Genomic DNA, 26,977 nt, shown 5'->3' with positions numbered 1-26,977 from the left:
TGCAATAGTAAAGACACCTATTAAGACTGCTATGTTCTATGGTCATGACCAAAATGCTTTGGTTTAAGTCTTCACAGCTTCTCAAAAAATGCAGTGTCGTAGAGTAACTGTGGCACTTTGATTAAAGAAAAAAAAAAATCATAGTTTTATTTTTTACAAGTCAAATTTGATGGTATAATTTGATTTGTCTGCTCTCTTTTCTCAGTAAACTTGCTATTTGACTGAGTTAGGCTTCTTTCCCTCTTTGTTACTGGACCCAGTTGACACTAGCCTGTGGGATTTATTGAAAAATATTTTTCAGGTATCCAAAACTGATCCCTCACCAAAGAGAGAGATGCCCACAATGATTCTCTTCAACGTGGTGTTTGCACTAAGGGTAAGGACTGTCTTCATTCCATCTGACAGCGGGATGTGATTTGGATGTATAAGAGAATGCAGTAGATTCAGGTTCCAGTAATCTTTTATAAAACGTTTCATTGGATTTTGGATTTGAATTTGAAACAATGGACCTAAACAATGTAGAATATGGCAGTGACAAGTTGGAAAGTTTTCAGGCCAATGGAAAACAAGTACTCTTCTGGACATTTTCTGAGTGTTTGTTTTTATATATCCAGAATGTAAAGATATGCAAAAAAACCCACTTTGCAAAACAGAGATGAACGCAGTTGCAAGTTCTGCATGTATCTTGTCTTCCATTATTAGTGAGCTGGTAATTTGCTGTTACTTTCTAGGCCCTGCAATTAAGGTTTGACCAGCAGAGCTGTGGGAGAAGGCAGCCTGGGTCTGACTGTCCTGTGTCAGATGCCACACTCTGTACCTGACTGTTCTGCTCCTTCCCAGGACCAAATCCATACAGCTGCACCTTCCTGAGGCCTTGTGACTCCATGCAGCTCGGACGTTGGCGATCAGCTGTGCTCCAGAAGCAGAGGCAGCAGGCAGTGTGGAGAGTGGCTCATGCTTGGCCAAACTTAAGTCAGGTCCCCACCATGGCCTTGGTCAATCCAAGCTACCTCGAGGCAGAGTCATTCAGAAGCCTAGACTGGCTCAGAACAATGCTGTTTTGAGCCCTTACTCATGCTGTATGTTACAAGCACATGTACCTTTGTTCAGTGCAACAAGATTCTTGTTGCAGTTTTTTTTTCTTTTATAATGAAATAGACAGTATTTGAAACCTACTTCCTCTTAGCAATGAGATGTGGAGTACCAGGGAGCAGCAGCTGTAGCATTCTAAATGAGAAGAAGGTACAAGTACAGAGGAAGTAGGTTATGATGCAAATACATAGGTTTTGATTGGAATTATTTTAGGCCTACTCTACTGACTAGATGTTGGTATCTGTGTTAAGGGATTCTGGCTGTGCTAATTAGGTGGTGTAAAACCTAGAAATTTTGGGATGTTTGAGCATTACTTGATTTTTGAGCTCTGGCTTTCTCTTTCCAGCTTGCAGGTCGCATCTGTGGAGCTATCGTTTTATTTTTGTGGCACGTACACATATGAAGAAACATTTTAAAAATAAAAAGAGGGACTTGAAATAGCTGTCTCTATGGAAATTACTGATTTTTGTTTGACTGGATATAATGTCATGATTTTATATTTGTTTTCTTCCTTTTAGCACTAGTCCTTCTCTTACTGCTGGCTTTTCCATGGCAGCTAACACTGCCATGACCACAGTCTGGGTGGCTTGGGCTCAGCTGAAGAGCAAAATTTCACACAAGACAATTATCCCAGCAGCCAGTCTGAACCAAGCAAGAAATTGTGCGCTGGTTTCTGCTGGGGATCCAGAGTTCTTGTGCTTTGGGACATTCTTAAGTCAGGAAGTCCTGACAGGACTTGCAATGCAGGGGTTGAGTTTAGATTTCACACATTAAGAGACCTTAGCTTCAAGGAATTGTATTGTTTGGTGTACTGGTGAAGCGCCATGCTTTGTTGTAGGTAAGTGTGTATAGATGTACATGTGAACACAAACATGGATGCACATGGAGTCATGTGGAAGTAGAAGTGTTGAAACCAATGCTCTTTTGTTCACAATATTACAAGAGCTTGCTGAAATGCAGTGAAGACTACACCTAGCCCACATTTTTCCACAATCTAATTTCTAGTGGTTTTCCTGGGAAAACTTGCTTTTTTCTCCTTTTGGCACTGTGATGATTCTGATGTGTGTAATGTGGCATTAAATCATTTGCCAAATGAGACATCCTTAGTTCACAGAGAGCAGTCAAGTTTGGGGAAAGTGCTGTGCAAGAAGCAAGTGGAAATTTTTTCCTAGAATGGTGTAGTGCACTGCAGAGGGTGGGTGGAGGCATTCTGAGATAAAGATGAGAGTCCATCTGCAGAGGGCAGACAGAGCAGGCAAAGTCCCAGATGCTGTAATCAGCACCGATCCTGCTGTGTTCAAGCTCCAGGGTTACCAACGTGTCGTGACTCAGCAAGAACAGTGGAATAAAAAAATGATGAGTCATAGTTTGCTAGTTTACATGCCAAGTGATCACTTGCTAGAAGTGTAAATTCCTTTAAATGTCTTAACAAACATTTAAAGCAGCTCCTTAGTCAGACTGGAGCCACCAAGTCATGTCATTCCCTCCACCCCCTCCCCCCCCCCCCCCCCCCCCCCCCCCGTTAGCTGTACTTATGTGATAGATTTTTCCTGCACTTTCATTCTGAAACATGCAGAAATGCAGTGTTAAATGTAAGCCATATTTGTGAAATGTTTGGGAGTGTAAATCCAAATTCATTCCAGTTTGGGATCAAATTGTTGATCCCCTGTTGGTAATTCTCACATAGTTACTGCCTTGTCAGAATATAAGACAAACATTAGTATAGGAACTTGGAGTGAATGGGCCGTGTTAAAGGCACTGCAGTCCTCACACTGCTGGTGAATTTAACCTAAACATCATGACATTCTGCCTTTTCAAATAGCTTGACACTTTATTTTCTCACTGTGTGAAACCGAGTTCTTTGGTCTCTGCTAGCAGAACTCATTAGGCCCATTAACAACTGGAAGAAATAACCAGATAGGAGTTTCATACTATAGGTACTGTGTTTGTTTGATGCACAGACAAGTGTAGAAATCCCAGAATCTTCTCTTTACTTTTGGACATCTCTTTCTGTTTTGTTGCTGCTAGAGAAAATGCCTTGCTTTTTCCGATTGCCGAAGAGGCTGACTTGGTATCTACTGAAGATAATTATTTTCATATAATCACAGAGTGGTTTGGGTTGGAAAGGACCTTAAAGACCACCTGGTTCTGACCCCCCTACCATAGGCAGGATATCTTCCACTAGTCCAGGTTGCTCAAAGCTCCATCCAGCCTGGCTTTTTGACTGCTTACCCATCAGTGTAGTTTCATATATGTGATTGTGGCTGAATGACTGACCTGTTTCTTTTCTGTGTTGCCTGTAGGCCAATGCAGATCCATCTGTGATAAACTGCTTACATAATCTTTCCCGAAGAATCGCCATAGTCTTGCAGCACGAGGAGCGCCGCTGCCAGTACCTGACCAGGGAGGCCAAGCTGATCTTAGCTATTCAGGATGAAGTGTCTGCCATGTCAGAAAGTACGTGCTGAGCTTAGCTTTGTGCAGGAATGTGTTTGTCCAGGAGCACTTCTTCAGAAAAGTGCTGATTGTGCCTTCTTACTTCTTTTGTGGCTGGGATCAGTATGAACAAGTTTTGGTGCTCTTTAGCATTCTGACAGTTTTTGACTGCATTTTGCCTCATCCAAGATCGCTGTCCCTATGCAGAGATGTCAGCTTTAGAAGCAAAGTAGCTTGTTCACTTCCCTTGCTAGCTCAGTTCAGCGCAGTCAACTGGAGAATGAATGGGCACTGAACCATCCCATTTGGATCTGCTTGTCAGGCTGAGATGGAAGAACTCATATGCAGCCTGCTTCACCCAACCTAGAGCAAATTTCCCATGCTTTAATGCTGTGTGCTGCGTCACCAGGTTTCTTGTGTGAAAACTTTACTCTTACATGTTGTTACCATGGCTAGTAAACAGTTACAGAGCATCTTTATAGCCTGTACTTCAGATCAATTTACTATAATAATATGGAGTATTCAAGGTGAACTCTGACACTGATGCATCATCTTGCTGCAAGCATTAAAAAATAAAACTAACATGCATAAAACCAAAAACATTTAAAATCATCACTTGTCAAATTCACAGTTACATGTGCTTAACTGAGTTGAGGTTTAGGAGAAGCTGGCATTAATTTACTATTATTTTAACATGTAACTTGAGTTATTGCAAAGGTGATTGTAGATAAAACAAGGATGTAGATTGTAGATTAAATGGATTCTGTCCCTGAGGTACTGGTTGATACCTAGTGGGGAAAGAGGACACGCTCTTTCATTTGAAATCAGTTCTTTGCTTTCTTGTTTTGAAACTTTCCACAGCCACAGAAGGGCCACAGTCACCGTTTCATCACATTCTACCCAAGTGCAAACTGGCCAGAGATCTCAAAGAGACATATGACAGGTAAGTGGGAATACTGCTTCTTGTGAAATGTCTTGTTCCTTAGGATATTATCTGCCTCTTCATGCTGTTGACTCACTGGGACTTGGGTTTTAGACCAGGAGGAGCAATGTGAAGTCTAGCTGTAAGGTGAAATGTTTGCAGAATTGTTACTGTAATCATTACCTTGGTTTCCCTTTGGATATGTTTTGGTTCATAAAACTTTTCATAAAAACAACTTTTAAGACTTATTTTCTTCCTTAGCACAGAGGCGCATAATGATAAGTGAATTGTGGCATTGGAAAGTGTCATAATACGAATATCATATCGCTGTAATGCTCTAAACCTGTAGCTAAGAGAAAAATGCTGCATCTAGCACTGATGGCAAGTCAGATACTGCCCTGGCTTCATTTGGTTACACTGTGCATGTCTGGACAGTATATTTGCATTAGGTGGTGGGACTTTCAGCAGAATGAGAACTGTAACATGCTGTTTCTTGACTGGATTAAAAGTTCTGGCAAGGATTTCAAAGGAGTGTGGAGTTAGTGCTGAATTTCAGCAGGAGCTGGCACCAGCCTCCTCCAGCGTACGTCGGCTCTGACAGCTTGTCAGTGCTGACTCCTCATGCAGAGCAAACGCTTCTGTTCACAACATGCGCTTGTTGAAAGACCGTGACAAAGGAGCACAGAAGGTTTCAGTGGGGAGGAAGATGATGTGCCCTTTGATTAGGGTGTTTGTCAGGGCTTGGGAGAATTATGCTGGAGTTCCCTGATTGACTGTAGAGCACATTATATGATATTAGACAAACCCTTTACCCTCCCTAGATTGCGGTTCCCTTTGTACAGAGGGTATAATCACAAGGCCCTATAAGGTAAGGCACTGAAAGCCTAAATAAGTTAATGATTGCAACGCACATTATAAAACTTACAGTAAGCTGTGCTTTGTTATGTTCAAGACCTGTGAATTTCAGCTTCTTTGGAAGGCATGTTATATATTTTCCCTTACAATTCACATCAGACCTGTACTGAAGTTTAAAATAAGGCACTTTCTGTGCAGCCTATAATTCTAACATTAATCTTCACCTACTAGTTACTTTTTTTTGTTCCTCTAGGGCTGTGTGTTTGTGCATGGTGAGGCAAATCCTGAGCTTGTTTCCGAACATTTTAGTGACACAGTGACATCTTGTGGCATTTAGCTGTGACTGGAGGAACATGGAGTGTGCTAATATGACCCTTCCTTGACATAGACTAACCACAGAGAAACACACGTTGGTGCTGCCCCCAAGATGTAGCAGAAGGCAGTGTCTCCCACATTTAGGCATTGTGAGAGGGAGAGAAGCAGTGCCAGTTAAATTTTGACACTTTTGCATGAAATTGGCGTAAGAAAATGTAAAAAGGTGTTGCTAAAGATATAAAATGGCTGTGCATTTTATTGGAAAGCTGTATTTGAAAAGTAGTTAACAGTGTTGTTGGCTGGCTGGGTAATAAAGTGCTGTTCTGCAGTATTTTTCCATTAATACTGTATGCAAGAGAAATACACTTAATTATACCTGCACTCAGCTCAGTTGAGAGGGGCTGCAGCACCTTGCCAGGCAGGCATGGAATTAAAAGTGGTTTGTTTGGGTTGTTTTTTTTTTAAGATAGAAGAAATGGTCTAGAAATAGGATTTTTTTTTTTTTTTCCTGCAACTGCAAGATGAAGAATTCCTGTGTGGCAGCAACTCCAGAGTAGTGTCTGTGTGGTCCTCTATGAAATGAGGATTAGTCACAAGTGACACGGAGTTGCAGAAAGAGCAAATAGACAGGAATGCATAGAACAAGACTCTCAACTGTAAGTTAGGAATCAGTCCCATTCAGGATTGTAAAGCCCCTGCTGTAATGAATATTGTATCCACTTTTGGGCACCACATTTCGAGAAGGATTCGAGAGCATGGAGGAGAGTGAATGACCTAAGAGGAAAGATTGAAAGATTTGGTCTGTTTGTTTTAGAGGAGAAAAGGCTGCTGGGAACGGCAAGTCTTCAAATGGATGCAGTGACAATATGCTGTTTTAAATTTACAGAGATTTCTGGCATAGCCTTTGGCATAAAGGAACAGCATAGTAAAATGGAGAGAGCACTTTGAGTTGCAGATGGGAATGCGGCTCTCCATCTGAGATTTGCTCAAGCCAGCATTTCCTATTGTCTGCTGATTTCTGCAATTCCAGTGGAAGGCCTCTTGAATTATCTCCCTTGCTCCAAAGATGCTGTCTAGCCCTTGTTTTCCTGTAGATGGTGCTGAGGTATTTCAGGCAAGACCCAACACATCCCTTAGCAAGTTGGCTTGTACAAAACCACAGCTGTGTGAATCGAAGTGTCCTTTGTGTTTTGAATGAAATGCCTGTAATTTATAAGGCAGGAATCAATAACCAGGTCATCTTGACCATAACACTACTGCTGCTATGCTAATGGAATATTCTTAGATTGACAGTTCAGGAGTAATCAGCATCTAAATCCTGGGACCTTTTTTGACTCTAGTGGAGCAAACTGGAATGTTTCTTTTGTATTAGTTCAGAAAATAGATTTGAGAGTCTTGTTATCATGTCCCCAAACTTCAGCATTGGTATGGAACAAAAAGCACTGGCTTTAGGACCAAGAAAGTCCAGTTGCCAGTAATTCCAGTGCTGACAAATTTACCAGTGTTAAAATGGGTGTCTCTTTTAAGCCAGCCTTCAGTTTAGGGAGTTAAGAGAGCTTTTACCAAGTTTTATCTGCAACTGCAGATAATATATTAGCTTGATACTAGCTAACTGCGTGTCTGTTTTTAGGAAACTTCTCTTTTAGCTTTATAATTGGAATAAAAGTGAAATTATGGGGAGGATTGTTTATTTCTTCCTTATAACATGCAAAGAGCCTTTATACATTTTTAGCTTAGCAGGATTTGAACTGACTGGTAGATCTAGCCTATCTCAGCAGCTCAGGGAGAACTGGAATACTTCTATGAGATTTAGTGAATTATTAGTTGTGATTTGTGTGGCTGTACTGTAAAATATAAACCAACTACCATTACTTGATCAAAGGATGGTCAGTATCTTCTTTACAAGGAAATGTGAAATCATTTCAAAGCTTTAAGTAGTCACAACCTGTAGCAAAAATAAACTCCAGAGCTACAAGCTTACCACTACTAAGCTAGAAAAATTATTAATTTCTGATATAAATAGAATAGATATAAAGCGGTGTGTGTATATGTAAAATTTCATAAAATATGAGATAGGATTATCTTTGTTTTGCCAATAGCTATGAAAAGAATGTTGCAGTTTTGTGGGATACTGGCCAACTGGGTTCCCATTTTGGGGCAGTGGTTCACAGTTGCTGCTCAGGGCAGAGCAGAGTAGAGCAAAAGAGCAGTGATAGTCCCAAAATTATTCCTCAGGTTCCTACAGCTTTGGAGGTGGTTTCTGTATATTCACTTCTCGAAATTAGTCCACAGTCCTGTGAGCCAGAGTAAATATTTAACCATCACAGCATCCCCTGATAAGGAGGTCCATACCTTCTCTAGTTTCTGTGTTTCTTTCTGTTTCTTTTGAACTTTGCTCTTTCTAGCATCATGAGATGTCTCATAAGTCTTATGATAGAGACACTGAACAGCTTTTTTCTGTTGTCTTCTCCCTGTCTCAATTTTAGACTGATATCCCCCCTCCTTATCCTTATCCCTCAGTATTGCTCCTCATGTATTATCTAACCAGAGATTTTTAAAATTTTTTTTTAAGTGTTGAAACTAAGTTTTTCTGGGATAAGATGGAATGCCTTTGAGGGTTTAACAGCCAGTTAGAGTATGTGAAGTGAAGCTATTTTTGCCCAGTTGCTCTCGGAGTCTGTGGGAAAAAGGAAAAGTTGCAGCAGTGTCTCTGGATACCAGTTAACTGATGGAGCAGTGGGCATATAAGGCCAAACAACCCTTATATAGGCCATAACTGCTCTGAAAAGAGCTTTTGGAATTACAGCAGATAATTTAGTGAAAATGTCAACTCGGTGAAAAAGCTCAGGGTGCAGGAACACTGCAGAAAATCCCCATAAAATGTGAGAGTAGCTGAGAAAGGAGCAACGAACAAAAGAGCCTTCTGTAAATTCCTGGTGTACCTACTGCACCTTTGTGCAATTGTAGGTTTCCTGTCAGGGGCTACTTAAACTGTGTCCCTGAGGCTCATGGTATGCAATGCAGCCGATGCAGTCTTCTCACCTTCCCACAGTTCTGCATCTTTCTGGACTCTTTGCTCCACAATTTGACTTAGTTAAGAAGAATAAAATAGTATAGTAGGTAGGTTACTCCCCAGTGTGACTTTGAAAACTTATTTTCTTGGTTTTCTCTTCTGTTGCTGGTTTTTGCCATTCTGCTTCTGCCTCTAAAAGAAGGTGGCTTCTGGGTCTGCTGGTCCCCAGCCAAGGCACTTGAGGCCAGCTCATGGAGGTTTGTGAGGCTCACAGTAAAAAGCTTGCTAAACAGATGAGTTCATGGACGATCTGTAAAATGAAGGTAAATGTGGATCCAAACTTCACTTTCTGTGGCTTGACTGTATTTCATGTTGCTAGAATCTTTGTGTACCTATTGGTGAAATTATTCAAGTCCATTGGCTGGCTAAGGGCACTCACATATACTGCTGCTGGAGAACATAGCTTGTTCCTTGTCAAATTATTAAAGACTTCAGTTATTTTCCATCCAAGGAGGGGCAGGTGAAGGAGAAACCATGTACATAAAGCTATAATGAAGGCTTGAAATTGTACAGTTGAATGCAAATGTAGAAGAATGAAATTAAGATCCAGATCAGAACTGAAAATCTAGTTTTCTTGTTGTCTTTAATTCTAGGCTCTTGTATATTGCACTGCAGACAAAATTACGCTGGGGGGAGTGTAATTATCTAATTAAAGCTTCTGCCTTGGTGCACTTGGACTGAAGAATGAAAAGAACCAACTGTATTTTCTTCTGTTTCCTGAATGTTACACTGTGCAGGGAAAATATCCCTGCAAGTGTTTCATGTTTTCGTGTATCTCTGCTGCTTTTTGGTAACCTGTTTTAACAACTCCAGTAGTTTCCAGGTAGTCTTTTATCTCACTTGCCACGTTCATTTATTGTCATGTCTTCTCTTGTGAGTATTTGGCCTGGTAGATAGTGCATATAACTCCTGCCTTAGGGTGCCCTTCATCTTGATGTGTTTTGAGAGAACCCAGCTTTATCTGTCAGTTGGTGTATGTCTAGTGGGATAAGCAGTGTTACTGGTTTTCTTGCATTTAATGCAAGAAAAATGGAGGCGTTTGCTGTGTTTTGCATGTTCCTTCAGGGTTTGGAGCCTCTATGCTGATGTGAGGTGGTAGTGCCAGAGAGACAGTGGATTCATCCTCTCAAGGAAAACATACATAATATCTACTTTATTTGCAACTTGAAAAATCAGTATTTTTGGAGGTCACTGCAAGATCTGAGAACAAAACCACAGCCTCTGCTTTTGAAAAGCATTGTCTGCAGTGAGATTGCCCCTAATGAGTCTGATCATGCACGGAGCAGGACAGGATCACGTCTGTTCTCTCACCACTCTGTTGTGGTTTGGCGAATAGTTATACTGGCAGCCAAAGCTGCCCAGTGTTTTTGTTTCAAAGCTGAACTTTCAGGTCTCTCTAAAGCCTCTATCCAACCAGATGAACTTGAAAAAGAGTATGTTAGTCTGTGGCCTGCAATTGAATGCTAGGTAGAATGTTGAAATCACCACATAAAGAGTTTCCAAAGGCATGTATTTGCTCCCAGCGTGTTCCTGGCATGTTGTTAAATATGCTTTGTGTAGAGGGGAAATTCGTGGGTGTTATCGACACAAAAGTTGTATTGCAAGTCTCAGCACTCTTGAATTTAAAATTCAGACTGGAATTGTTAGAGTGCAAACTTCAAAACTGTATTTTAGGCCCTCTTCTCAGTGAAAGAGGCTTATAGTTGCTTTCAGGCTGAACACGAGTGTCAGACTTTCCTGTCATTCCTGAGATGGCCGTAATTTCCACTCCAGTCCTGTTGTTTGAAGTCAGCTAAAAGGCTTAGCTTGGTGCCTGTGGTTTCCTAGAATGAAGAAGCCATTTAACCAAGCACGTTTGTGATTTCATGTGACAAGCTGGAGCAGGTTAGTAGGAAATAAACAACCTAAGCAGAACCGAAGGAGTCCATTACTGTGGAAATGTGCTGCTTGTAACACCCCTTGCCCAGTACAGACATCTCCTTTTCTTTTTTCTTGGAGAAGAAGATGGAAATTGGAGGTGAAAAGATTGTGCCCAATTCATCTTTGCCCTTTGCAGCTCTCTTCTAGGGAAATCTCTGCCTTGCAGTAGTTTTCTCAGGAAACTCTTATCTTGAGATACTGCTGCAATGTTAAGAGCAGGGGGAGCAGAAGATCAGTGGGGTCCTGTCTTTCAGATCCCTCCAAAGTCTCATCGGGGATAATGCTCTATAAGTACAAGTTACGGAAGCACTTGCAGCTAGGAACCAGCTGGCCCTCAGCCAGTCTGAGGATAGATAGGGTACATTCAGCCTTTTCTTGTCCTGATGTGATTCCTGTGCAGGGGTGAATCTGGATCACTATTTTCATTGTTATACACAGTAAATGCTGTATGTATTTATTTTCTTCCTATTTTAGTCTCTGCACAACAGGGGTGGTCCGTTTACATATCAACAACTGGCTGGAAGTGAGTTTCTGTCTGCCTCATAAAATCCATTATGTTGCCACAAACTTTATACCCCCTGAAGCAATTGAGAGAAGCCTGAAATCCATCAGGTAAGTGCAAGCTGTCCTTCAGACTGAGGCCAGCCCTTCTTTAGTTCCAAGTGTGGTGCCACAAATGTCTGTGCTGGTAGAGCTGGGGAGATGATGTGACATGAGCTGTAGCATTGGTGGCATGGGCTGAGACAGGGTTCCCTTGAATCTTCTGCTGTGGTGCCATAATGCTGCTGTGTATGTGGTGGTATGAAGCAACAGCCTTTGCCTTAATATTAGGTGGTTGTACTGAGGTGATGCTGCAAGAGAGGTTTGTGCTCTTTCCAGTCACCGGAATTGTGTGTTCATTTTAATTTCACCCAGAAGTAATTTTGCTTTTAGAAGAAAGAGAACCCAGGCCCTGTGATATCTTATTTCCAGCATTCCATGTTTACAGCTTTTTACTTGCAAAAGTAACTAATTCTTGCTTTTACTCCATTCTGTATTTCAGTAGTGCAGATGAACAGTTTTCAGACTAGTTCCCCAGCCTTAACTGCATGCTAGCACAGTGCAGTCTTTTTTTCCTAGTCTCTGGGGCATCCAGTTACCATATAACCCTTATCCCTTTTTTATAGGGAGCGCCTTACTTTGTGACATAAAAAGAAGCTTATTCTGAACCACTTACACCAAAAGGATGAGATTAGAAGCTCGTTTTTTACCAGTAGATTGACCCCAGGAATCATGGCCTGGGAATAACTAAGCCTTCAGGAAAAGCTGTAGTTTACTGTGCAAATGTATTCTATTTTTCTGCAGGCCCTACCATGCCTTATTACTTTTAAATGATGAGAAGTCATTGCTTAATGAGCTCCCATTGGACTGCTCTCCTGCCCTGGTGAGAGTAATTAAAACTACCTCTGCCGTGAAGAATTTGCAGCAACTGGCTCAAGATGCTGACTTGGCATTGCTGCAGGTACGGGGAACTGTCAGCAGCAGCTGAAATCCTTTTAAATCATGAGGTGTTTTCTTTCTGTGTGCCAGGGCTTTCTGTGGTACGTGAGCATGTCAGTTCTGTCAGTGTGAGCAGAGTGCACAGTGAAAGCGTGAGCCTTAGAGCTCACATGTGGAGAGGTTGGAGAAATGAAGGGCAGTGGTGCAGTGAGAGCACTCAACAGTCCTGTAGCCGTATCCAAGCTGCAGATTGCTGTGGAGTAGCAGGGGTGCCTGGAGGTCTCCAGTCCACACCACTGCTCAGAGCAAGCCCAGTAAAGCAGGCTGCTCAGGGCTTGTCCGTTCAAATTCTGAGTACCTGCAGGGATACCTCCCACAGCCTCTCTGGGCCCTGGTCCAGCATTTGACCAGCATCAGAGTAAAAACTTTGCTTGTATTTAATGGGAATTTCCCATCTTCTGTCTTGTGTGCATTGCCTTCTGTCCCCTCCCTGTGCCCCTCTGAGAAGAATAGCTCTGTCTTCTCTGTGCCCTTCCATTAGGTAGCTAAACCCAGAGCAAATAGTACTCTTGACTTACACCACAGTGGTCTTGTCTTGGTTCTGCCATCGTGATGTCTATGTGCAAATGGAGGTATCCAAAATACAAGTGAAAGCTTACAGCTGCCATGGCCAAACACATTACTTTTCCTGGATCTGTGAAGATCTTTTCTGCTGAAGTGTGCTGAAAGCCCATGCAAATCTACCTATCATTTTCCCTTGTGCCAGTGGAGGGAATGAGACTCTGGCAATCATGGGAGACAAGAGACTACTGAGAGATGTGGATGACTGTGCTCATTGTGGCCAATACTTGTCAGGTCAGACTTGGGGACATGATCTATGCTTTGTGTGACAGGGAGAGCATGGCTTGTCATCTCAGATGCTCCTGGTTGTAGGTGTGCACCTTTTCTTATTTGAAGGGGAAGGCCCTGTTTTGTAATAAAATTTCTAGGCCTGCTTAGAGTGGTCTGTGGTATTACTTGGCATTATATAGCTGTGGGATGAACTCTGGAAATTCCCTACTGCTTCTGTAGTTCTGTTCTCCACAAAAAAGCGAAGTTAAATGCCTCTAATGATACAGGCTGGATTTTATGTCTCCTAGATGCTATTTATGTGGCTCTTCCAGAGCCATTAACAACCACTGACTTGTTTAACACATTAAAATACTTTGTGTAGCTCATTACTGAAATATCTCAGTGCATTAAAAAGGCAGTGTTGGTTTCCTTTATGTTTGCCTCATAGTAGAGGCTGATTCTTTTATTTTATTTTTCATGTGTAACACTTAATGCATTTTGTGCACAGACAGAAATAAGGTTTTGGGGCATGAAAAGTAACTACTATTGATACAGCATGAAAAAAATTCCTTTAAGGCAGGAAGTACTAAGTTGCTTAGAAATGTGAAGTGAACCTTTGGAAATTCATAACCTTGTCAAATGCTTTTTGATGTGCCACATGTTATATTAAACCGTGAATTTATTCTGAAAGCCGGATGAAGGGATAGAACATTCTTTCATTTCAGCACAAACACAGCTCTTCTCTCATTGTGTGGAACTCCTGCTGAGAGTTGGAATTTTGCTTTTGCTCACCTAATCTTTCCCTGTTTTCCCAATGCAGGTTTTCCAGCTTGCTGCACATCTCGTTTACTGGGGAAAAGCAATTATTATTTATCCGCTTTGTGAAAACAATGTCTACATGCTTTCTCCAAACGCCAGTGTCTGTCTGTAAGTAGAAGGAAAATGAGTTACTGTGGCAACAAGGTGGTGGTAAGTGCAGATATGCACTGCAGATACACTTCTGCAGTGATGTGGGCTTTTGGAAGTATTTACCTTTTAAGGCTACTTTTAGTATTTAGTACATTTGCTTTCCAAATGCCCGTATCAGAAAGGCTGTATGAACCTGAAACAATATGGAAACGTTTACAAAACAAAATGCTTTATGATGTTAAATAAACGAGTGTTTCATAGGAGTATCTGTGTATCTGGCACACAGCATCACCTGAAATTAATCAAAAGTAGCAAATCAGGCTAGGGTTGCTATCGCTATTGTTTTGTATGATGGCATTTTCCACTGGTAAGCCTTCTCACAGAGAGAAGTCAATGTGGCCATTTTGAGAGCAGGCAGCAGCAAAGCAAGGAAGATGTGGAGGCAGTGGTGGGTATTTTTACTCTGCTGAAGATTGGCAGCTCTTACTGTGTTGGGTTTTGAGATATTTCTAGAATCTGTGTTGGAACTCAGTTATAGGAAGATAGTTTTAAATCAAAACTTCTCTGATGGGATTATAAAAATAGAGCTGGAAGAGACCTGGAGATCATTCAGGAACAGCTGTTCCTGTGCTTTATGTGGCAGTGCTGTTCTTGAAGACCTTTGTAGATGGGAATCCTAAGTCAAAAAGTTTTCCTAATATTTAACTTGACTCTCCTTTACTTCTGATCAGTCATATTGCTTGTCCTGTCAGCATAGTCAGGGAGAACAGTCACGTCTCCAGTTGCGTTTTGCATATTCAAAGCTTATATTATATCCTTCTCATCATTGTCTTGACTGCCCAGTCCCTGTTCCTTTGATCAGAGACTCTGCAGGTCTAGACTTTTTTTCATTTTTATTCTTCTCTTCTGGATTCTCTCCACACCTTGAATACTGTACTGCACCCAAATGCAGTGCCAAGATGAAAGTGCATATGCTTCTTGCTTACTTTTGCAGGATGCAGCATGCCATAAACTATCCTTACTGTTTTTTCTAGATCACACAGTGTTCATTTGGGAATTGGCACTTCTGTAATGATTAAGTGGATAAATGTTGCACTGACCAGCAATCTAAAACTGATTTCTATCTTTGTCTTTTTTCTGCAGTTACTCTCCTTTAGCAGATGCATTTTCTTGTCAGTTCCGGGGGCACAACCTGCCGTCAATGCTTTCCAAGTTCTCCCTTCCAGTGTCACTCTCAGAGTTCAAGAACCCACTCGCACCGCCTGTTCAGGAGGTGAGACGGAGAATGTAGAAGAGTTCCTTGTTCTTCTGCTAATGAGAACAAGGAATAGTGTTGCTTCTGGAGTACTTAGTCCGGAACCTGCTATCATAGGTTTAGAAGTTGCCAATTACTGTGTTTCCAACCTTATGATTTGTTGTTTCCTATTTGCATGCCAAAAAGCATTGGGGATGTTGAAGGTGAAGCTGTGCGGATGCTGTGTGATAGCAAAGCACATCCTAAAAGAAAAATCAGAATGTTTCTTCTCCTCGAGTGATTTTGTAGGGAAAGCTGAAACTCCATTTGGTCTGTTGAAAACTGTCATAAATTAGTAAGGCTGAGTGCAAGTTTGTGGATTCCTCACAATCGCATTTAATTTTATCATATTCCATCTGGTTTAAGTTCACAATCTGGTTTTAAAAGCAAACTGTCTGTTCACTTAGCTTTTGCTATGAAACTGGAATTGTTTAAAGGCTGTTAGAGGAAGTAGACTCAGCATGTAGTCAACAGAAGTCCATATGTTACAACATTAGTATTTTAATGTTCAGACTTTGGATAATAATATATGTATTTTGGATTTGTGAGCTGTTGTTTTGCTTATGCATAGATCATGGCTTGCAGCATTTCTGGGAACTGGTGAAATTCAAGAAAGAGCTCAGTAATGTGAAGTCTCCTGGCTGACACTGCTGTATTTCCCAATGAAGGAGCTTGGACCTCTGAATACAGCACAATGTAGCAAAGGAAGCACAGGCATATTTCTTTAGCTGTTTCTTGTAGTGTTGTTTTCTAGCCTTCATACTTTGACGACTTGCTGGCTATATGAATTAAGCCACTGTTCAAATATCTGGAAGATTAACATCAGTTGCACACACAGGCACAATTGTTAGAGAAGTATTTGTTGTAATTATAGGTCAGCAGAGATTATGATCAGATAAAGATAAGAAGTGATGTAGAGTCTAATCCCAATAGTACGTACTGGTCAGCTGCCATTTTGGGAGGCAGGGGAAGAGCAGTTTTGCTGTTTTGCCAGTACTTTGTTGTAGTTACAGACAGTTCAGTGTTCTGAAGATTGAAGCTGAATTAATAGCATTAATGTTATTCTTGCTGCAGGAGCTTCAGGAGTCATTCTTATTCCCAGTACTGCTTTTAAAATTAATTACTTGCCTTAATACTTCTCTTTCAATACTTCTGGTTGCTCTAAGACATCCTACTGCTTAAAACACATAGATAAAGTCTGCCTCTTAACTGCTGCAGTTATGCCTTGAAACAACAGTGCACACTCAATGTTTGACAGAGCTGTTGGAGTGTTAAGATGGCTGTTTTAGAGTGTGCACCTTCTCTCTGATGCTCACCCATCCGTGGTAGGGTCTTAAAGGTCAGCAGCATGGCTTGTTTTCATCGTCATTTCAGTGTGTGTAGAAGGATGAAGGATGATGCTGTGAAAAACTATGGAAGTGCCTTCTACAGTCTGAAAAGGGGAGGTGAGAACTGTGATTGCAGAAGATTCAGGGCCACATTGGCAGGGCAAATGTGTGGAGATGAAGGAGCTCACTGTACCCTGGTGAGCTGTTCTGAGCCACGGTAACTCAGCTTCTGATAAAGCTAAGTATGACAGTTCTTGCTGGAGTTTAGATTAGAGAGACTTTTTAGATGTTTCCATATCACTACATTTTCTTCTGCTTTGATGGCTGTGTTATTTTTTGTTAGGAACTAGAGTGATGAATCCAGTCCTGTCCTGAAGTGACTACTTCAATTGTAATTAAGCTCCAATTGTAATTAAGAGAGGTCTAGTCAATACAGCAGTTAACCTGATGGAATGTGGGTGGGTTTGTTTTCTGCTGTGTAGTGATAAAAGATGCTGTACTCTGAACTGTAAATATTGTCAAATTGTATTTGCTTTGCCTTTGGATGAAAAAAAACCCAAAGTCGGGACCTTTCACTGAAGTTTTGCTCTTTGTGTACATAGGAGGGGATGGGGTTTTTTAACTTTGAAGATTTTCACTAGTATTCTGTTATCTTGTGCTTTTCCTCAAACTGACCATATTGTCTCTCTTTCTGAAGGTCATCTGTGCTAGAAGGTCAGTACTATGGGAAGGACTGTATTTTCTGCAGAAACTGTTATGGTCTCATGGCATCCATCCCATTTGATTCTTGTCTTAAGCATGGGATTGGCTCCCTCCTTTTGGCATGCTTCTCAATGGGCAGAAAATACAGAAGGCGTTAATAAAATATGATACAAACTAGGAAGGCTGTTAAGAGCCTTTCCTCCTGTTTGTATACAAAGCCATACTGATTGACTTGAAAGAGGACAAAGTTATTTCTGTTTATTTACTGTTATATAGGTAGAATTGCTCCATTCCTTTGGGGAGGTACAATGATGACACTGGCATTTCTATACTTGGACTGCTGTGGTATTTTTTGCCTGGTAATAGGTACGAACAACGTGAAACACCCTGAGTAAGGACAAGACTGCCTTGAAAGATGGAGTGCATGTCTACGTTCTGCTTTTGATGTCTATGAAGTAGGTAGAAGTTTTCCAGTGAGCGGTGTCTGCCAGGACCACCAGTGCTCTCAGCCATGCCTGTGCTGGAGACAGGAATTCTTGAGCCTGTCATCTTGATCTTTTCTTGCCTGTGATGACAAGCAGTATATTGCAGTTGAACTCTGTGGTGGTTGTATATCTGTGAGTGGTCTGGTACTTATAATTTGAAAAGATTTTGGTATTTATGTATTTCTATGCTAGTTTCCCTTTCTCTCTGTGTTTAACCTATCTTGCTTGGATAGCAGTGTTGCAACAGTGCCTACACCTACAGCTCAGCCAATCTAATGATATCTCAGTGCTGTTGAGAGGAGGCCCAGTTTTATCTTTCCACTTTCAGGTGTGCACACATGCCTTCTTCCTGTCCCTCTTCCCTTTGCACTAGAGCTCTGGCTCCTGTCCAGCTTGACTCGGTTCACTTGTTTCAGCAGCACTAATTTTCTGCCAGGTTAGCAGGTGGAATTTGCTCAGGAGGAGATCCAGCAAGCTCCAGGGCTGATGCAGAATGAGGGAGGCACTGCTGCAGCTGGGGATGTGAGTGAGGAAAGCAGAACAATTTTCCCCTTTTCACAAGAGTGAGTTGCCTGTTAGGTCCACCATGCTGTGTAGCATCACCTGGACTTACAGCAGCCAGTTTAGCTCATGCTGCTGGTGCTGGATCTCACTAGGGTGCAGCCGTGGAGTGAGGAGATCCTGTGAGCTGATACAATAAGGAAACTCATCTTCCTTTTAGTGCTTTTACTGGAAAAGCAGCAGTTTGCATCTCCTCTACCCTGATGCCAAAGAAGCTGTCCTTCCTTCTGCCGCCTGTGACTGTTGTTTTCTGTCCCTGTGCTCTGCTCACGCTTTGATGTGGCTGCAGAGCACCCCTTAGTGGAGCTCTGGTGGTGTTTGGTGTGGTGCACACCCCTTCATAACCTTCTGCAAAAGCACGGAAACACTTGGTGACCTAAACCCCTTAGTCCTAAGGACTGCAACTGGTGCATGGCAATGCTTTAACATGCTTTCCAGTGCAAGGCTTTCTTTGTACAGTATCAGAGTTTCTTCACCCAGCTACTCTGTGCTAAGTTTCTTTGCAAACCAAGAGAAAGAGACAATGCTTGTGGCTTCCCTTCATCTGCATTATGGCCTCAGCTAGTTCTTCTGTTTCATAAGATGCTATAACATCTCTCTTCCCTGCCTTGAGGAACAAACATGGACTAGCAGGAGGGGTATTTCCACCCATGTGGTAGAAGTTTACCTAGGTTTTAGAGATCCCATTTCCTCCCTGCATCCGCTTCACTACAGTCTACAGTAGCTCTTTATTGTAATGCACATTGTTATTATTGTAGTTACCTAATTTTCCCTTGATGGGGCTAGGATAACTGCAGAAGAAAACAGATGGGGAAGTGTGACAGCTGCTGCTGAATATGTTTAATTTTTCACTTCTGTTTTAACAAGTCTGGCCATGCTGTTGGAGTAAGGCTCTGGTAGATGAGGCCTTTGCCTTATGCATCTGGAAAACGTGCTGTGCTTTGTGTAACAGCTCAGTGCAAAATGAGTGAGTATGTCAGGGGATGGGAGAGGGAGGAGAGTTGCATGCAAATACTGAATAGGCAATTGTGTCTTCCGAGAGACAACACTGGAAATGAGACTGTTCCGCTGGGCATCTGGAAGGTGTTAAGAGTCACAGGAGCTTTTGTTGGCAGAGGTATGGAAGTACTAAGGCGCATTTATATTCACTTGGACTAGGTATAAAATCAGGGATTTTTAGTGTGGCAAGTCAAAACAGTATGTCTTCCTAGACCTAGATAGAGGGAATGGTTAAGCTGAGAACTCAAAGCAGTTACCTAATGATAAAAATAGCAACATTAAACGTTTTGTCTTACATTGATAGGGGTCTTCAGAGCCTGATTTTTGTAAAACAGGGAGAAGTTTTAATATCCAATCTTTTTTTCATAAACCAGCATGGTTTGAATGATGAAGAAAGGTAATATATTTCAGCAAACATCCATTTACCACAGTGACTTTGAAGGTGCTATCCTACTGAGCCAAGGCAGCTCTCAGGTCACACTTTGAAGAATGCATGTGTCAAATAACTAAATGATCCAGACTGGAGAAAGGGGGCTTCTGTACCTTGTTGTAGGTAAAACAAACTGTGTTTTAACTAGGAGTGTATCCTTATGTAGTGACAAGCAAGCTAGGATTGAGTGTTTCTGGGTTGCTGTTTTCCCTTTCCTGAACCTGTTGCTGGTCCCAGAGATCTTAGTGTTCTCCTTAGGTTTTTTTAGGCCTGGGAAAGAAAACAGCCTTAAAGAATCCTTGCAGGAAATGCATTTTAATGCATTACAAAGGCTCCCTTTGGTTCCCAGAGGGAACAGAATTATGGATGCTGGATCTTGTCCCCCCAAGACTTGGTGCTGAGTTTTCCTCTGACTGTCCCAAACTGCCCAGATGGGCTGATGCACAGTGCCCATGCTCTCAGAAGCTAACACATCTTCTCTGCCTTTGTCAATAAGCACAAAGCAGTGTATTGTTACCAGTGCCTTCTGTGCCGCCTTGCGTGACAGCACACTCCAGCTTCGCTGGGGCCTGCTGCACCGAAGGCTGAGGGGTGAAGGGGATGGCCCTGGGCTGATCCGTGCCAGTGGGAGCCGTCCAGATGCTGAGGCAGACAGAACCCCCTCGCAGCAGCCTGGAAGGAGAGCGTGGGGAGATGGGGAGGATGAAAAGAATATGGATGAAATTTAGAGTTAATTGGTAGTTAAATTAAGCAACAGAAAATGTTTCGTTTTGTATTTCTGTCACGGTCTGGTGTTTCAGCCAACAAAGGCTGGCTATGGATTCCTACCATGCCAGATGATGACTGAGTGAGTGGAGCCAGTCCTGAGACTGAAGTATACTCTTGCCTGGGAAGCTACGTGCAGCCTTTTTGGCTTCAGCAAGGAGCCCAGCTAATCAGACAGACCAAGCACAGAGATAACCCTGAGGGAGGAGGAGCATTTCTGACAAACAGCGCGGCACAGATGGTGCAGGGAAGCCTCTTCTCCTGCAGACCTGTCTCTAAGCTGCATCAGAGCTCAGGAGGAGCAGATGGAGAATGGATGTTAATTCAGTGTTCATGTCCAGGACAAGCAGCAGAATGTATTAGCAAAGCCTCTGCTAGACCTTATCTGTGAAAACACTTGCTGCTTTTGGTAAGAAATAGGTTTAAATCTGGAAAAAGTGGAAATGGTGTGAGGCACACATGCAGTGATGGCACAAAGCACAGCATTTTGGGCATCGTGCCAGTTGCAGGGCATTGCATCACTTTTTTCTAGGACCAGATCTTAAAAGGTACCAAATTCCCATTGAAGTTTTGCTTATTACAGATAGCTGTCAATGATCATCATTAGAGATGATTGTTCAGGCTCACTTCAATATGGAAGCACAGTTTTCTCTAGTTCTCTTAGTCACAGCTGATCTCCAGCTCTCCCACTTACAGCACAAAGGCATTTGGGGGTCGTCGGTTGTGCCATGTTATAGCTGTAAAGCTGTAACACCGCTTTTGCCTGGCTTCTTGTTCTAGTGCGCCATAGCTGCTGGCTCAGGGGTGGCTTTCCAGGTACTTGTACAAGAGTGTAGAGGTGAAGGTGCATATGCAAAGTTAGAGAGTGTTGGGTAAGACTTCCCAGGCACATGGAGCTATAACAAAAGCAACTGGCTGTTTCTCTAATTCATGAAGCCACCAGAGTGACCAGTGGAGGCTGGTCTAGGTCAGGCACTGCTCGGCAGATTCTGGTAGAGCCTGTCTTACTGTCTCCTTGAATTGTCTTGGATTTTCCAGCGTTGTTTTGTGCTGTGAGGTGTGCAGACCTCTTTCATTTGATGTGAAACTGTCTCATCAGACATTGCTGCGTGCAGGTTGGAAGTTGGAGTAAAACATGAGACATTTTTCCATCCAGGCCTGCATCTGGAATGAAGGTTTCTAGCAATGTAATCACTGGTGTAAGCCGCCTCTCTCTCCCAGACTGATTTCAGATGTTAGCAAAACACTGTGCATTTGGTATCTGTCGCCAGCCTTCCTCTTCTGTAGATTTTCTATTAAACATGTAAAATGAATTATGGCTTTTCCAAAAGATATGTTTGAAGGCAATCCCAGATAATATGTTTTAAGACTAAAATATATTCAGCCCCCAAAAGCGGCAATCCCTGAAAAGACAGGGTGTGGGTCTGTCTGCAAACAGAAGAAGTTTCTTTTGTGATTTGATAGTAGAGGAGGAACTGGGAATTGCAAGATTTATGGAAAAAGGAAAATTATGTGGGCTGATGAACATCGTTTTAGGGCTTTTATTGAGATTTGGCCTGTTACCCTGATGATTAATACAGCAGAGCTAACTTCCTTCGCAGAGCCTGAGCTCATTCTGCTTGTGTTTCTCTCACCAAAACAGTGTTGGTTGCTATGAAATCCCCAAACAGCTTTTGTCAGTGAATCAGTGTTTTCAGAGCCATGAGCTATGGGAAGGGTTGCCTGCAGTGATGTGAAAGGGTTTTTTGTGTAGAAATTCAGACACAATGATGCATTTTGAATGCTCCTTCAAAACTCCTGAAAATAGGCCATGCCAAGAACGTAGAAACACTTGTCCTTCACTCTGCCCCTCACTCTGCCTGCTGTTTTCAGCATCACTCTGGGGACATAGTGCAGGTCTTCAACTGCTGTAATAGGGGTGTTGTGCATGTTTGTTTAATACGAGCATCATCTCTCAGCACTTTAGAAACTTGCCTGCCTGCACCCTAAAGACCTGGGTGCCTTTCTAAGTTGGCCTGTCCTATTGTAGAGGGGTGGAGAGCAAATGGAGGATATTAACCCCTTGCACTGAGAGGGGACTCCTTGGCCAGCAGCAGGCTGCTGTCTCATGCCAGGGTTCTGGCTGCTGCTAGAGTTATTTCTGTATCACTGAGTTCTGGCATGACTCCCATCTCCAGAGGCTCTCCCATGGTTATGCAGTGATTTCGCATCTGACAGCAAATGGCTTCCTACTCCTGGGTACCTGTCTTGGTTGTTCAGCTCTGCTCCATCACCCTTCCCTTTCCCTGGCTTTCTAGGGGAACTGCACTTCAATCTGATGATCACTCTGGAATTAACCCTTCAGTGATTACTGGTTTTGGCTGGCTTTGCATAGAAGCCAGCAAGCTTGGTCTCAGGGCTCCCACTGTTCGGCCATGGGCATCAGGGCCTGCATCTGGTTGACTCATTTTTCATTGTCTGGTCTCTCAGAAGGAAGATTGTCCCATTTTTTTTAGCACCTACTAAACTTGTTTTGTTAAAAGAGAAGGGAACAGCTCCAGGTGGGGTTGTATGGCTAAACCATTAAGTGATGAGGGCATCCATCTGCTCTGTAGAAAATAGCAAGTGCTGGAGCTATGACAAGGGGGCAGGGCTGGTTTGTTTGAGGACACTGGCTGTGCTGCTCGGTGTTGCATAAAGCCATGTTGATTGTTAAAGGCTTGGTTACAGCTGAAGCATCTACAGAGGGTTTGGGTGTAATGAACATGTGTGCCTGGTCACCTTTTTATGATTGGAGAAGAGATAGAGCTGTTGTGTGGCGTAGAAAGACTTTTTCCTTGTGATTTCTTAGTCACAAAGCCTAACCTTTGTGCACTCTTTTCCTCCTATATTTCATTTCACGGTTGTTTAATACTTCATTTCTCACTCCACAGACTCAGCTCATTCAAATGGTGATATGGATGCTCCAACACCGGCTTCTTATTCAGCTTCACACTTATGTCTGTCTGATGGTGCCACCAAATGAGGAGGATTTCCGAGCCCAAGATGAAGACATGCCTTTTACAGCCAGAGTTGGAGGCCGAAGTTTAAGCACCCCCAACGCTCTCAGCTTTGGCTCTCCAAGTATGAGCATGCTTTTCTCTGTTGTTCAGACTACAGTCCACTGCTTAGCAACACGTAGGTCTTGGTACCAAGATAACTCATCTTTGCTGGAGTGCTTGCTAAGTAGGTCCAGCCCTTCTTAAATTTAGAGCTGGTAATTGGCATAAAATCTTAAGGGCTATTAGACCTTGAATTCCTCTTTTTAAAAAGCAGTGCTTTGTCATCTGCAAAGCTTTCATATGGTATTTTTATGAGAGGTACATCTGGTGTTTTGAAGTAACTTCCTACTTCCTCGCTGTACTCCAGAGTAGCCACCACATTCTGCTGGCTGCACGGCTGTTGCTGCATGAACTTTGGTTTTCAGGAGAGGAACAGAACTGTGAAAATTTGTTTCACACAGGATTGGTTTCTGTGGGCTGTAGAGCCACCTAGGAGATGCAGAGCTATCCATTGTTCTCATAAATAGCTGGTTTCTGTTTGTCTCTCAGTTTCTTTAATCTCCTTCCTCAGTGCCATTTTTCAGGGTGACTCCAGGAAAGCATTTTTTTCTGAGTATGAATCAGATACAATGCTGAAATCCCCAAACTTTCTTGCTTGTGCATTCTCAGAATGCCACTGAGGTTGGCTATCAGGAGAGACTCTCTGTACAACTTCCAGCTTTACAGAAGTAGCGAATTAGGGCAGAAGTCTTGGAATGTGAGTCAGATAAGTTTGTGATCTGCTTATTCTGGCTCATTCACAAGAGGATATTGCTTCTTGGCCTTTCTGCTTGCTCCCACCTTCTGTGCTGTTAGGCTTTCCATGTTACCACTTCATAGTATCCAAGCAGAGCTGGCTGGGAATTTTCTTTTCAGATGTTTTTTATGGACTGTTTATGGCCTCCAGAAGTACAATTTTCCACATAAATTGATGACTTTGTTGAAACATTTGACTTTCCCATTGAGAAAATCACTGTGTTGTCAGATGACTAATTGCAGATACATGTAGCATTTCAAGAGCCACTTTTTCCTCTACAACTCTAAAATGACATTTTGGAAAGACTGTATACAAACAGCCTGAATTGATAATCTCTGCATCATTGTGCTGAGGAACATAAAAATACTGTTTCTCTCTCTCCTCCCCTGATAGCTAGTAGTGATGACATGACTCTGACAAGCCCTAGCATGGATAATTCCAGTGCTGAGTTGATACCTGGTGGGGACTCACCCCTAAATAAAAGGATGACGGAGAATCTACTAGCAAGCTTGTTGGAACATGAGCGGGAAGCTATCCTTAATGTCCCTGCTGCCCAAAATCCAGAAGATCTTCGCATGTTTGCGAGGTAGGAAGTGAAGAGTGCAGAATGTAATCTTTTCTTTCCTTATTTTTTCTTATCCTTACTGTTCTGTTGAAGGATCGGTGTGGACTCTGAGCAAATCCCATTAGCTTGGGATTTTGGAGGATGAAGTTTCTCAGGTTTGTTCCCCTTACACTTGTTTCATCTGTGCACATCAGTTTCTGACAACATCTGATCCATGTGTCGCAAGAATACTTGGTAACAAAGGGTCCTGAATGTCTGAAGGAGCGTCAGACATATGGTTGGAAAGCAGGGACTTCACTGTTTGCAGAACAGTTTTCCTGTGTCCATACATGGTAGCCATAAAACTGCATAGCCTGAAAAAACCTTCTAAGCGTGCAAAGACCCAGTCATGCTGATGCTGTCATTTTGCATCTGTTGGTATTTCCTAGCCAGCTAGGGTTTGTAAACTCCTTGCAAATATGAGACAAAGAGCATCAGACACAAAGCCAGCCTGAATACTTTTACAGAGCAGTCTACAAGTGTTTCAAGGTCTACTTTGCAGAGTTGCTTGTTACATTAGGTTAGTTAGGTTAAAGTCATTACGATGTGTGATTAGTAGCACACAGTTTTGTTGCCTCAGATTTCAACACAACAAAAATACACAGGATGTGGGTTCTGCACGTGCTAATAAGCAGAATGACTTCCTAACCAGCCATCTGTAAAAAAGTGATGGACAAAGTACTTTTTCTTCCTAAGCATTTCAAAACCCAGTGGCATCACTGGAATGCAGCTTTCACTCATTTTCATACTTGTGGAGGAGAAAGCTACGTGAGGCAAGTGCTGCAGCCTTTCCTGTATGTCCCAGATGCAGTTGGTAATCCTCTGGAAACCTGGTTCTTACCCCCGCATGGATATATATAGTCAAGTAGCCTAGAGAAACTGTAATAGCAGGAAAATGCTTCTCTCATCTGCAGCAAAGTCTGTATGCTGTACAGCTCAGGTATTTCCACAGAGCACTCCCAAGCCTGTGGGGAGTTACTGCTCTCTGAATTACTTGTTTCCTTCTCCACCTTCTGTAAATTGTTCAGAGCATATTCTCTGATAGAGAGGCAACACTGTGTCATTTGGGAACTTTGATATGTTTTGTCCTTATTATATGACAAGTTGTTACAAAACCACAGAGAAAGTAAAAACAAAATCATAATTGCTGATATATTCAGACAGAATTTGTGGGGGACTCTTTGGACCAGTTTAGTAGCAACGCAGATTCTTAGTTATCCTGGGAAGAAGAAAGGATTTCATGATTGCTCCCCTACCACTTCCCTCATCTGGGTAAAGAGCCATTTGAAAGCTTTGGAATTGCAGATGCAAAAAAGTTACTTGGATTTCTTCTTAAAGTCAGCTGCCATAACCAGGGAGCTGTCTGAGTGATGTTTATTTTGCAGCTTGCACCAGGTTCTTTTGCAGATCCCCAGGATGGCTCTGCTAAGTCTGAATTTCCATTCTACTATGGAGTGAATTGACAACTGCATAGCATACTCTTAAGTCAGCAGTGAGGAAGAGAGAAGATATGATAACCAAGTGGGTCCTGTGGGTAGGGTGCTAGAGTGTGCAAATGGAAATGTTTATGCAAGACACTCTTGGTTACTGGCTTTATGAGACACCATACCTTAGCAGTTGAGCGTGTATTTTCTGTCTTTGTGCTGTAAACCATCAGAAATGAGTGTCTGGGTAAAGCTATTGCTCTTAATGAAAGTGTAAACACTGTGGAGAAGCTGCTGCAGTGAATGAGGTGATTTCCTCATTACTCTGTTACAGGTTACTGCACCAGCTCTTCTTTTTGCTTCATTATGAGGAATAGCAGCCTAATGAGGTCTGTGCTCTGGCAAATAGCTCTGCTCTATCAGCTGCCTCCCAGAACAAACTCCTGCTGTAAATGCATAGTTAGTGCACTAAATATACTGCAACTGTGCTTCCAAGTGTAGTTGTGTGTGCACAAGAAAAGATGGGCTTTTTTCAGAGGAGCAGTAAAGTTCAGCCCAATATTTTCTTTTGTCTATGCTTCTGAATGCCTGTTATTCATTAAATAGATGGCAGAAGGAGCTTGTGCCTGTCCATTGCTATGCACAGCCGGTATTTGCAAGATAGAAACCTGAGGGAATAAGAAATACTGAAGCTTGGCTGCAGCATTGCTGCATTAACCCTCGTAACAGTGAATGGG

At 42.4% G+C, this 26,977-nt stretch overlaps 1 protein-coding gene across 9 annotated transcripts in view; it reads left to right on the top strand.

Annotated features, from left to right (window-relative positions):
* The window catches only part of NPRL3 (NPR3 like, GATOR1 complex subunit), a 43,913-nt gene that overhangs the window by 13,131 nt on the left and 3,805 nt on the right, over positions 1–26,977 (top strand). For 7 of the 9 annotated variants that reach the window (XM_061473350.1, XM_061473353.1, XM_061473352.1 and 4 more), the window contains 9 exons: positions 302–376; positions 3,396–3,549; positions 4,390–4,471; positions 11,088–11,225; positions 11,958–12,114; positions 13,744–13,850; positions 14,976–15,105; positions 23,309–23,498; positions 24,606–24,798. In XM_061473350.1, coding sequence (XP_061329334.1) covers positions 302–376; positions 3,396–3,549; positions 4,390–4,471; positions 11,088–11,225; positions 11,958–12,114; positions 13,744–13,850; positions 14,976–15,105; positions 23,309–23,498; positions 24,606–24,798 — 1,226 coding nt within the window. The other 2 variants (XM_061473355.1, XM_061473356.1) reach the window with 2 other exon arrangements.

The sequence above is a fragment of the Pezoporus flaviventris genome, unplaced genomic scaffold (assembly GCF_033815535.1).
Source record: "Pezoporus flaviventris isolate CSIRO_AGI_PZ_B2104156 unplaced genomic scaffold, CSIRO_AGI_Pfla_v1 ptg000078l, whole genome shotgun sequence".
In the NCBI taxonomy this organism is placed as follows: Eukaryota; Metazoa; Chordata; class Aves; order Psittaciformes; family Psittacidae; genus Pezoporus; species Pezoporus flaviventris.
This window is presented reverse-complemented; position numbering and strand designations above follow the sequence as displayed.